General features: G+C 36.3%; 2 protein-coding genes across 2 annotated transcripts in view; one reads left to right on the top strand and one right to left on the bottom strand.

Annotated features, from left to right (window-relative positions):
• The window catches only part of LOC131427620 (nuclear cap-binding protein subunit 1), a 318,774-nt gene that overhangs the window by 217,255 nt on the left and 87,922 nt on the right, over window positions 1-13,597 (bottom strand). The gene's annotated exons all lie outside the window — the stretch shown is intronic.
• LOC131427618 (microtubule-associated protein futsch) overlaps window positions 1-13,597 on the top strand; it is a 172,985-nt gene that overhangs the window by 139,286 nt on the left and 20,102 nt on the right. The window contains exon 4 of the mRNA XM_058590987.1: window positions 13,143-13,524. Coding sequence (XP_058446970.1) covers window positions 13,143-13,524 — 382 coding nt within the window. The remainder of the gene's footprint in view (window positions 1-13,142; window positions 13,525-13,597) is intronic.

Here is a 13,597-nt window from a genome sequence, read left to right as displayed (position 1 = left end):
TATGACTTCCGGTTCTTGAATTACATGATGATGAATTTTTAAAATTCAAACCGATATAGAAGATGACAATCCCGAAAAGCTTCAAAGTTGAACTCAAAACTGTTGTAATTTATTCGTCATATGGCCATACGAATCGGTTTGGGTTATGCTGGTTCCTGAATACCGGCTCTGGAAGTACCTTAAATTACCGTAAACTCTAGAGTGGAACTTACATATCATGGCATGTTTAATCGATTATCACACTTCTAGATTCAAATTCGATCCGATTTGCAGTTTCGACATTACAGAGTAATAAGTGATTAAAATCTCAAATTGTCGCTTAAAACGAGGGTCATTAAAATAATGTCATGAAAACTTAAACACCGAAGAATATTCATGCAAAAAACACATGCGGATTGATAAAAATAGGTATCATCTCACTGCTAGGTGGATTAAACACGTTTTTATTTTTTTGTTACTTTGGGAAGGTTTATACAGCTACAAAATGGCGAATTTATCATAGTTGGGCAAGACTATGCGGATGAGAAAGTTATCCTGCCGCTGAATCCCGCACATACTTGTTTGGAACTAAAAATACGCGCGCAAGTGCACTTCGAGTGCATGTTTGGTTGGATCCATTGTTATACGCCAGAGAACAAAATGATTACCCGACAATGGATTGAAATGGTGTTTCGAAACGGCACAAATGCCTGGAAATGAGACTCAATATGTCGGAAAGATTATGATGCCAGTTTTCTGGGATTGTCATTGTATACCTTTGGAGGACAACCTCAATGCACGTATTAGCGTGCATTAATGGAGCAAATAAAGACCGAAATCACTGTAAAAGAGCCTTACGGTTTAGGATAAACTGTTCCCAAACCTCAAGTCATCTCTGACAAAGTGAATCGTTTTGGAATTTTAGACCACTACTTCCGGAACCTGATACCGAAACCTGTATTGCTAAAAAAAGTTTGCATGGTCATCAACTAAGATGACCTACAAATTTAGAAGCATTTGAATTTTTTTACGATAGCTCTAAAAAAATGTTCAAAAATGAGCAGGCTCTAGCAGTCTCCTTAAGGGCTGAGGCCAGTAGGTCGCGTATAACCACGTGGCTCGTTCTGCGTATTACATTTCCCTCCATGCTCTCTCTCTCTCTCTCTCTCTCTCTCTCTCTCTCTCTCTCTCTCTCGCAAATGTGCAAAATGACTCTCGATGTGGCCGGGAGGCCAAGAAAGTTTTGATATTTTCGGTTACAAGTTAGACTACATCACATGAAATCCAAAAAAGCTACCGCTTGGTTGGTAGCCTTGCTGAGCCGATTTTATGTCTCTCTCATGTTTCGTTACGTTACCAGGTAACAAGAGCTGAAAAAATGGCGCCGCCATATTAATCGAATTACCTTCACAAAAATAACATTCACTTCATTTTTATCGCGACAACCCTTGTGTTTTTATACACTAATCTAAATTAAATTATCTAGAAAATGTCAGTATAGATTTTTGCGCCATGCTTTTGAAGGCGAGATATTCAATGAACAAGTTGAAAGACGGCGTTTTCAGCTATGTAATTCTTCCTTCAGAAAAAAAACTTTCCCGACCGCTAATGTCAATTAATCAGTCTGAAAATTTCACAGAATAATCTAAACTAATTTTCTAAGAGATTGTCAGTTGGCTTTTTTTATATTCGTCACCGTTTCTGAGAAAATCAGATTTGAAGCGACTGGCCTCAGCCCTTAAGAAAAACAGTTGTTTTTGCCCCACATTTAGATCACTGGTTTCGACTTTTATCAAAATAAATATTTAAACGTTTCTCATTCCCACGATCGTCTATTAATTTATTTTCTTTATTTATTTTTCATATCTTTTGTGCATCTTTGAAGGCAAACGATTCTCGGATGAGGAACATAGAGCAGAGGCACTTCGGTGCCAATTAATAAGTGTTCTGCAAATAGCATTAACTTTAGTCTGCTTAGCGGTTCAAGTTTAACTGCTTAAGTTTGCATTAGACAGTTCAATTTGAACTGCTCTGCACTGACGAGTCTAAGACGAAACGTAAAGAAAAGCATAGAGATATGTCTATTTGTACAGAACAAAATCAGTAGTTTAAACGTCGGGCAGTTAAACCACCGTTTTTATTCAAGAGACCGCATGATTCGAATACAATCCAACGCAGGGTTGCGCAAAAGAACCTGAAACATCGTTAGTACTGGAACCAAATAAGGGAGGGAGAAACCGAACACGACGTCGGAAAGTAAAAGAATGAAGGCTTATTTTCGTCTAGTAGTTTTCCATCATGGAACACTGGAGTATCGCTCACCGCGTTTTTATTCATACCTCGTTTTTGAATAACTATTCCTGAGTTTAAAAACCATTTTGAATTAAAACCGAAAATGTGAAGCTGTGGGTGAAAATGAAACCTCTGGAACACGTCCGGACTGTCCGGACACCAGAGAATGTTGAACGAGTTCGATCCTTGTTCTTATGTTCGGGTGAGAAACATGCAGCTGCTCTCCAAATTCTAATATAATATCGTCATCACACAGCAGTTTAAACCGGTGGATTATGGAGTATTGGAAAAAAAATTCATTTCCAGAAGCACTGGCGACTGACTTATCGAACTGTGACTTCTATGTATGGGGCTATTGAACGATTTGCGGGACAACATTCGTTGTGAAATATCCGAAATTGATACCGATACGTTAAAAAAAGTAGACAATAATTTCTTAAAACGGCTCGAAAATTGCGTATCAAGTAATGGGCATCATTTTGGCCTTTCTTATATAGAAAGGTTAAGCAATCACTGTGAAAACTGACTATTGAATCGAGGCTCGGAGGGCCGAGTGTCACATACCATTCGACTCAGTTCGTCGAGCACGAAAAATGCCTGTGTGTTTGTGCGTATGTGTGTATGTAACAAATGAAAGGTCTTGTGGTCCCATACAAAACTGCTGAGTTTTGTTCGGATCTGACTTCCGGTTTCGGAGTTATACGGTAAAATGTGCAAAAAATGTACTCTGAACGACAGTTTAAATATTTGTGAATCCGACAATATGCAGTAACTTTTGGTAGGATCATAAGACGTAACCTTTCATTTGACATTGAAAATATCGGTTCTGCAAACTCTAAGAAAAGTGAGTGTGATCCAATTTTAAGCATATGACTATCTTCTCCCGTCGTTAATCGAAAACCGGGAACCAGGATAGCCAGAATCGGTTTGTTTAGCTGCCTACTGATAATGGCTATCAATTTGTGGAGTTTTGGGATTAGTTTAGAATTTTTTTTGCGGTTTTTGTTTCGCCGGTTTAAGTGACGGTGTACAATATTGAACACACTTCACCTTATAACTCCGGAACCGGAAGTCGGATCCGGATGAAACTCAGGAATTCAGCATGGCACCGTAAGACCTTTCATTTAAAACATAAAAATTGGATGAGCGGTCTCTGAGAAAATCGATTGCACGTTTTTAGTTCATTTTGCATATTTTACCCCACAACTTCCGAACCGAAAATCGGATCCATATGAAATTCAATAGCAACCTATGAGACTACAAGGCCTTCAATATAAATCTTAGTTAAAGAATATCGGTTGAGTGGTCTCTGAGAAAATCGAGTGCACTTTTTCTTTTTTTTACCTTTTTTTATATATATAAAAAATAAGTATAGAATTCGCTCAAACTTTCGAAAAATTTTCCGAGGCCCGGAGGGCCGAATGTCATATACCAATCGATTCAGCTCGACGAACTGAGCAAATGTCTGTGTGTGTGTGTGTATGTGTGTGTGTATGTGTGTGTGTCTGTATGTGTGTTGTCAACTAAGAGGTCGAGATCTCAGAGATGGCTGGACCGATTTTGATCAAACTAGTCGCAAATGAAAGGTCTCCCCGTCACCCAGAACGCTATTGAATGGTTTTGAGATCGGATGTTTACTTTTTGAGTTATACGAAGTTTTATGTCAAAATTTTCAGTTTTTTGACAGTATCTGTCACATTTGACCATGAAAACAGAATATGTTTCCAGACTTAGATTTCGCTCGGTAATACCTATCCAACAAGCCATAGATTGTCAAAATCCGTCCATTTTTAACGGAGATATCGATATTTTTGTGTAAGCCTTATTCCAGTAGAAGGAATTTTGAGCGCTGTATGAAAAAGCAATGCTTGGGAGCAACATGAAACACGATTTTTTATACTGTTACATATAATTGTTTCTAAGTACCAAAAAGACTGTGTACAGCATCCTTTTTTATGACAATTTGCCTCGGACCAATTTTAGCACGGTTCATTTTTGGCAACATAATCTTTCGAATATGGCATATGTAAACCAGATGATACCAGCATTATCGAGTTGGAAGTAATTCCATAATTATATTGATTTAAACTATTTACAGCAATAAATGTTGGAAGAACATGACTTCCATATACCATACGACTCAGTTCGTCGAGATCAGCAAATGCGTGTGTGACAAATAATTTCACTCAACTTTCTCGGAGATGGTTAAACCGTTTTCTACAAACTCAGATTCATATGAAAAGTCGTATACTCCCAAACAAGGTTCCTGAATTACGTTTGGATCCGACTTCTGATTGCGGAACCACAGGATGATATGTGAAACGAAATTAAAATAATGCAATTAATTTTTCTCGTAGATGGCTGAACCGATCTAAGATTCAAATGAAATCTAAGAATCATCTATGATTCAAATGAGAGGTCTTAAAATCCTATAAAACCTCTTACTTTTTAGTCAGATCCGACTTCTGGTTTAGAAAATGCAGGGTGATTAGTATAAAAATGTCCATTTCATATAAATTAATCAGGTTTATCGGGTTTGCAGATTTGGATAGTCGATTACCAAATAAATTTATTTCAGTTTGAGCGGTATTCGTTTTTGGAATCGGAATGTACCCCCAAATTTTAATTCGCACAACAATTTCTCAAAGATGTCTACACACTCCTCAGGTGAATTTAACTGATTTCGGCTACACCGATTTTAGAATTCCGGTTCCAGTATCGAATCGATTCTCAAAGCTCAATCATTTTCTCAAAAAAGACCAAATCGAACTTCATAAACAAATATTACAGGACTTAAGGTCCCATACAAAATCGGTGAATTTTATCCGATTCTGGAATTACAGATGATGAGTTTATAAATTTCATGTAAATTGTTTGGCGTAATAATTTATGGCCATTCGAATCATTTTGGGCTATGCTAATTCCTGAATACCGGCTCTGGAAGTACAATAAATAATGACGAAAAACTCTAAAGTGGAACTTACTTCGACATCTAATGGAATGTTCAATCGATTGTCGCACGCTAAGATTGAAATTCGATATGTTTTGCAGTTTCGGCATTACAGGGTAATGAGCGATTAAAATCTCAATTTGCCGTTTAAAACGACGATAATTAAAATAATGTCATGAGAACTAAAACACCTAAGAATATCCATGCAAAAACACATGCGTATTGATAAAAAAAGGTATCATCTCACTGCTAGGTGGATTAATCACGTTTTTTTCGGTCCAGCCATCTTCGAGAAAATCAAGTGCACATTTTTGTTACACGGAACGACCGAAATTAGCTCTGCGCCTAATTCGTATTACTGTTTTTGAATTAGTTGATTTTAACAACAAAATTTCCAAAATAACTATAAAATTAGTTAAAATTGAGAATTTACTTTGCTGAAAAAACTATTATTTTTAGAGAATGTGTTTAGTTGGTGAATATCCTGGACTCAAACCAGCAATATTTCAATCCAACACGAAATTCTCATTGACAACTAATTTTGTTATTAAAATCAGAAAATTTGTTTCTATTTATCTATCACCATCATTACTGAAGGACAGCACAAAGAAACCCAAAACTGAAATGGGTATTATTAACAAGTTTATTAGCCAAAAACTCTTGAGAAGTGTCAAAGCAAAACAATCCATTAAAAAGCTAAAAAGGACAGTCTTATTGAAACCGCTTGAACATTGTTTTAATGTTTTTCGCATGTGTTCGATATATCTTTATTTAAATTTCTAAACCGATATGTAAAAATGTCGTAAACTGTTAGTGGAAATCGTATTTATTCAGAATTTGTGCGCACTTGAAGCGATTGTGCGTAATAATGTTTTTACGCGGAACAGTGAAGTGAATTTCGAATGTTTCACTCTAATTGTGATGAAGTTTTTTTTGTATCTTCAAACCTTCCGAGCTGCGCCGTCCGGTGTACTATTTGTATTCGGTTTTTGTTTTCCGAGTGCTCAAAGTTTTCAGTGAGAATGAAGAAAACGTTGATTTAGAAGAAAAAAAATTCAAAAAGATGTTTACATTTCGTTTATGTCTTTTTCTCCAACACAACATCGTATTTATACCTGCCAATATAGAAAAGACAACCGCGTCTGAATTTTTTTCGGCAGTAGTGTGCCATCTAGTGGCTAGTAGTCATTAAGGTGTTACCGTTTCGGTGACAGGGCGCCATATAGCTGCAGATTGCAGAAGCCAATTCAACCATTCATATTGGTTGAAAACAACATTATATTTCTTTAATTCAACTAAAAAATTAGTTGACTGGATATGAAGTGTGCCTTAGCTAAGAAATGACAGTACGTTTAATTTGTGAATTCAACTAAAAAAAATAGTCATTTCAACAAATATTTTATTATTATTAAGGGAATGAGAATAAAAAATCTAAATCAGCAAAAGTAAGATTTTTTTAGTTGTCTCAAAAAATAACTAACTAAAATCAGCAAATCAACTAAATTTTTCGCGAAAATGCTGATTTCGGTCGTTCCGTGTACACACACACACACACACACACACACACACACACACACACACACACACACACACACACACACACACACACACACACACACACACACACACACACACACACACACACACACACACACACACACACACACACACACACACACACACACACACACACACACACACACACACACACACACACACACACACACACACACACACACACACACACACACACACACACACACACACACACACACACACACACACACACACACACACACACACACACACTTGCTCAGTTTGTCGAGCTGATGCGGATGGTATATGGCATTCGGCCCTCCGGACCTCGGTTAAATAGTCGGTTTTCACAGTGATTGCATAACCTTTCTATATGAGAAAGGCACTCAACAAAATCTAAATTAACCTCAAAACTACTCCATTCGATAGTCATTGTCCGTAGACGGCAGAAAAACTGATTTTGGCTATCCAGGTTCCCAGTTTCCGATTCCGGAGGCACAGCAAATAGTGGTCATATTTTATCTAATTGATCTCACTTACTTTTCTCAGTGATGATGGTTTGGCCAATTTTCACAAAATTAGGTTTTAATGGAAGATCCTTGTGGTCTTGTACGGAATTCCAGAATTTCATCCGGATCCGAAATCTGGTTCCGGAATTATAGGGTGAAGTGTGTTAAAAATTTTATACCTTCATGCGGGCGAAACAGAAAACGTGAAAAAATTCTAAATCGGCAAAAAAACTACTCCAATCGGTAGTCATTATCAGTAAATGATCAACTAAACCGATTCCGGTTAATCTATCAAGAATCGAAGAATTATATTTTAAAGAATACCACAGTATTTTATGTATGATACACGTAAAGACCGAAATCAGCATTTTGACGAAAAAATTAGTTGATTCTCTGATTTTAGTTAGTTATTTTTTGAGACAACTAAAAAAATCTTTCTTTTGCGAATTTAGATTTTTAAAATCTAATTTCCTTAATAATAATAAAATATTTGTTGAAATGGCTATTTTTTTAGTTGAATTCACCAATTGCCATTTCTTAGCTAAGGCACACTTCATATCCATTCAACTAATTTTTTAGTTGAATTAGAGAAATAAAACGTTGTTTTCAACCAACATAAATGGTTGAATTGGTTTCTGCCATTTGCAGCTATATGGCGCTCTGTCACCGAAAAAACGTTAACACCGTAATGACTACTAGCCATTAGATGGCACACTACTACCGAAAAAAATTTCAGTCGCGGTTATCTTTTCTATATTGGCAGGTATAAATATGATGTTGTATTGGAGAAAAAAACATAAGCGAAACATAAACTTCTTTTTGAAAATTTTTCTTCTAAATCGCTCTTCTCTTCATTCGACTTCGCGAAATCGACTCTGTCACTGAAAACTTTGAGCACTCGGAAAACAAAAACCGAATACAAGTAGTACACCGGACGGCGTAGCTCGGAAGGTTGGAAGATACAAAAAAAACATCATTTGACATGCACAATTAGAGAGCAACATTCGAAACTCACTTCACTGTTTAAATACATCTAAACATTTAAACAATTTGCAAACAGTTTCAACAAGACTGTCCCTTTTAGCTTTTTAATGGATTGTTTTGCTCTGACACTTCTCATGAGTTTTTGGTTAATAAACTTGTTAATAAAACCAATTTCATTTTTGTTTTTTTTGTGCTGTCCTTCAGTAATGATGGTGATAGATAAATAGAAACAAATTTTCTGATTTTAATAACAAAATTAGTTGTCAATGAGAATTTCGTGTTGGATTGAAATATTGCTGGTTTGTGTCCAGAATATTCGCCAACTAAACACATTCTCTAAAAATAAGAGTTTTGCTGAAAGCAAATTAAATTCTCAATTTTAACTAATTTTATAGTTATTTTGGAAATTTTGTTGTTAAAATCAACTAATTCAAAAACAGTAATACAAACTAGGCGCAGAGCTAATTTCGGTCGTTCCGTGTAGTATGTTTGATATGAGAAAGGCATCATTACTCCACTAAGTGGATTAAAACAGGTTTTTATATAAAGTTTTCGAAAAATAAACAGCCTTCAATCTTATACTTTTTATTGCTGATTAGTTTTTTCGACTAGCACTACGGATCTTTTGTCAATTTGCAGAATAAATGTGTGCACAATTCTGTATTTCCTAGTGGCAATTCATTCGACTGTAAAGAAAACTTTCGCTATTTGCTGCGAGATGACGCACCACTACCAAAACAGTTCAAACATTCGTGGTTGGGTTTGCAGCACTCTTATTTGCAGGTATTGACAATTGATGGTCATAAGAAGTCCCATCGGCTACGAAGGATTCCTAATAACCGGTTTCGAAATCCACAGAAGTAGTTACAAAGATGTTCTTCTTCTTCTTTTTTCTACTTCGGAGCAAATGTCAGCTCCTAATTGAGGGCCTGTTTCTTTGACTATATGCCAAAAGATGTTCTGAAACGAAACCCACAATAGTTTTTCAGATATAACTCAATAAATTTTTACAGAATTTGGTATGAAAGAAAAGCTCTAAATATCTCATTTTTTTTGGGACCCGAGTTACGTTTTCACAGTGAGACGATTTTATTAAAATCAAGAATAGAGAGCTACTTTTCCAATGAACCCTTCAAATAAATAGCAAAGTCATCCTCCTAAAACTATTACTACTTGGATATAAATTCTTTTTTTATCGTTTATTTACACCCGGTTTGATATAAATTTTTGGTTTCACTAGATGGTATGCTTCATACATGTTTTCTTCAGGAAACTCGAAAGATGCGCAAAGTCTTAATTGACCCTAACTCTGGAGAAAATATCAAATCTTCCCGAAAATTTCACACATTCGAACAACCTCTTCCGGTTGTAAAAATGACTGTGGTATTGCTTGTATATCAGTATATCTTTTGAACTATTTCACCAATTTATGGGACATCTAAGTAGAATTCTCGAATTGAGGAAATTTTTCCGACCATCAATTTTAAATTTTCAATGAAAAACCAGGTCAATGTGTTCATAAGCATAGGAAGATCGTTAGGCGGAAAATTCAATCGCATTAAAGTTGTTCTACTTCATTGTGTACATTTTGCTATTGTCAGACACAACAAAACTCCGCCTCAGAACGGAAAATATTCACTCCCAAGACAGGCAAGATAAATGGAACAACTGTCTTGTTGAGGAAATGAGCAATCGTAAATCACCCTCAAGAAAACAGCAGAAACCAAGGCTCCGGCTTCTGACTGGCGACGTTTGAATGACTCTACAGAAGTGGAAGGTGTGATAATGATTCTTCTTCCAGTTCCGCTTTCCAGTGGTGGTGGTGCATGAACAAAGTTTCTTGAAAAGCATTTTCAACCTTGGTGGCAACATTTGGATCAGCGTCTGTGTGTTTTATTCTGTCAGTTAGGATAATGTCACACATGACATTTAGCTTTTTAACTTAATTGGATCACTTCTGAGTTCAAACTATACAAACTGGCTGTGGGAAAACACCGCCAGTAGGAAAACACAGAAGTAATAAAGAGAAAGGTTTTCGAGAGGTTCGAGCAAAATAAAAGTCAATGGAAATTTTCACCCATATTTCCAACTAAGGTAGGATTGGAATATAGGTTGGTAAAAAAAACGAATAAAAGACTATCGTTTGACTGAAATGCTTTTAGCAATTAGACTGGCATTAAAAAAAATATCCAGAAGGAATTCCTAATCCATGTGCGAAAGATTAAATTACCAAAAGAATGGAACGAACACGAAAATACTTACAGTAACGACTAAATTAAGTACTAACCTTGGAACGAATTCCGAGCTGTATAGAAACCACTAGTAATTCAAGTGCAAAGCATTCCTTTATACATTTTTCGGATGTTGGTAATAGATTTGCAATTCAATATTCACTGCTGAATATAACAATATGAAATTTCAGTTTGATACTTTTTCTTTGGTTGCTTTGAAATCGTATGGTTTTGTAATCTTAATCGTGAAATGTAACAGTAAAACGAAAAAAAAATTTATTTCGTACTTTTCCAGAGCCGCTCAAAGGAAGAGCAGTTTTACGAACTTTTCAATGTATTAGTTCGAGAAAAACATCCGATATCAAATCATCACTTCTCAATACATAACATTTGAGTAATTTAATATCTAATTGCAAAAAAACTGATTTATCTCCGAACCTTGTTAGTGAAATGTTGAGTATTCAAAATGATGGTCAATTATTACACTTTGAAGAAGAGAAAAGTAAAAATATTATTCCAATCTGGAGTTCATAAAAAGTCGAACTTTTCTTAGAATACCACCTCTCATATTTTAGACCCTCTGTTTCCAGTTATGCTTGACAATTGTCCAATATTTCTCCACTGTAGTGGCAGCTTGCCAAATCAGTCCAAAGCTTTACAGGTTCATTCTGAGCTTAATGAACGAAGGAATACGTTTTCTGAGGAACACGAAAACCAACTTCAAATACCTTGCCAGACCAAAAGATTTCTTGTGAATTTATCGACAAAAACGATAAAAACTGGCTAGGGACGTAACCTTGTCAATGGTTTTATAGTTTTTTTTTATCCGGAAAACTGCCAGTAATCCATCTTCATTTACGTTTCATCATTCATGAGGATGCATTCTTCGCATTTCGTAAGAACCTCATTGGCACTAGAGTTGGATTTTCAGTAACAAGTGGTAACTTTTCAGCCCGAATAAGTTTGTTATTACCATTAGGAACTTAACAGATCGGTTGAAAAGTTCGTATCGTTTCTATGAGAGGGCGCCACTAGAATTAAATCCATATCATTTTCAGTTAGTACCAACCTTCAAAAGATACGTGTATAAATTTGACAGCTGTCTGATTATTAGTTTGTGAGATATTGCATTTTGAGTGAAGCTACTATTGTTATTGTGAAAAAAATTAAAAAACAAAGGAATTTCGTGTGTTGATGAAACACTACTTTTTGATGAAAAAAAGTGCCGCCGATACCAAAAAATGGCTTGATGAGTGTTATCCAGACTCTGCACCGGGCGAAGCAACAATTCGTAAGTGGTTTGCAAAATTTCGTACCGGTCATATGAGCACCGAAGACGATGAACGCAGTGGACGTCCAAAAGAGGCTGTTACCGATGAAAACGTGAAAAAAATCCACAAAATGATTTTCAATGACCGTAAAGTGAAGTTGATCGAGATAGCTGACACCCTAAAGATATCAAAGGAACGTGTTGGACATATTATTCACGAATATTTGGATATGAGAAAGCTTTGTGCAAAATGGGTGCCGCGTGAGCTCACAATCGATCAAAAACAACAACGAAAAACCATGCTGAAATTGAACGAATTGGGTTTCGAATTGCTCCCTCATCCACCGTATTCTCCAGATTTGGCCCCCAGTGACTTTTTCCTGTTCTCAGACCTCAAGAGAATGCTCGCTGGTGAAAAATTTAGAAGCAATGCAGAGGTAATCGCTGAAATTGAGGCCTATTTTGAGGCAAAGGACAAATCGTACTACAAAAATGGTATCGAAAAGTTGAAAGATCGCTATAATCGCTGTATTATGTTGAATAATAAAAACGAATTTTGGCAAAAAAATGTGTGTTTCTATTAAACGATACGAACTTTTCAGCCGAACTGTTATTTGCTTTCGCAAATTTGAGGGAAAGTTTTAAACCTTCTTGTAATGTGTAACGGGGAAAAGAAAATTGTTAACAAATTGACTAACTAAGCGAATCGATTCAATTGATGATTGCATCTATTTTTGTGGATATTTGCTTATAGTACTGTGACATTACATCTAATGATATTATAATATCAGTCTATGCAATTCATTTGTACTAAGCCAGAAGGGACGCTTGAAAATCATTTTCGAAATTTTATTCTGAATCCTTTGAAGAGTTTTCTTTTTTGTGGAATAAAATCTTCACCCAATCGGTACTGCATAAAGCATGGCTGGTCTGAAAATTTGATTATAAATTAATAATTTGTTCTTAAGTTCAGAATTTCCGTTTAAAAGCGAGTATAAAAATTTAAAATATTACATATTAGTTAGATTTTTATCTCACGTTAAACATAAATATTTTGCTTGATCAGACCTTGTCAATACCATTCATTTTGATAACGTAATTATTGTTTGTCAACTTTTCCTCAACTTGTGTTTGACAAATGCTCAATATTTCTCAATTGGTGGAACAGAGAGCAGCTGAATGGATTGATGTCTTTTTTTGTAGAAATTCACCCCGTTGTTCCAATACCAATGTAGCATTTCTCTACTGTAGTGGCAGTTAGCCAAATCAGGCCAAAAATTCACAGGTCCGTTGTGAGCTTAATGTACAGTACAGTAAAATAAGCACTGTGTCCAGGTATTAAATGATTCATACTTTACTAACAATTGCAATGTTTTTCCTACTCTTTTCAGGATGGAACCTTCTCGGTCATTGACTTCATGGAGGCATTCCAGGAGCACGAAGTGCAACGGGTTCTGCGTGCCTATCCGGACACAATCACGATGGATATCCACTGTGCTCCGGTCGGCAACTGGGCCTCGATCCAGGACAAGACCTTTGCCCGGCTCTGCCGCATCCGGCTCAATCCGGTCGATGTGCTGAGTTCGGGCAGTGACAAGTTGAGCGCGTTCGTGGACTACCTGGCAACGATGATCGTACCGACGGAAATATCGGAATTACTGGAAAGCTCGGACGTGGTCGGAAACATCCGCTTCAGTCATCCGACGCTGTATGTTTTTCCTGGAGGGCAAGGCGATGCAGCACTTTTCGGAATCAATGGGTTCAACATGCTAGGTAGGTGTATCAACAAACCTCGCCGTTTCAACATCTTACGAAGAAGTAACATTTTTTTCTACCTTTTCCCTCC

This window comes from Malaya genurostris, chromosome 2 (genome assembly GCF_030247185.1).
Source record: "Malaya genurostris strain Urasoe2022 chromosome 2, Malgen_1.1, whole genome shotgun sequence".
Lineage (NCBI taxonomy): Eukaryota > Metazoa > Arthropoda > Insecta > Diptera > Culicidae > Malaya > Malaya genurostris.
Note: the sequence above shows the minus strand (reverse complement) of the source record. Positions and strands in the feature narration are given on the sequence as shown.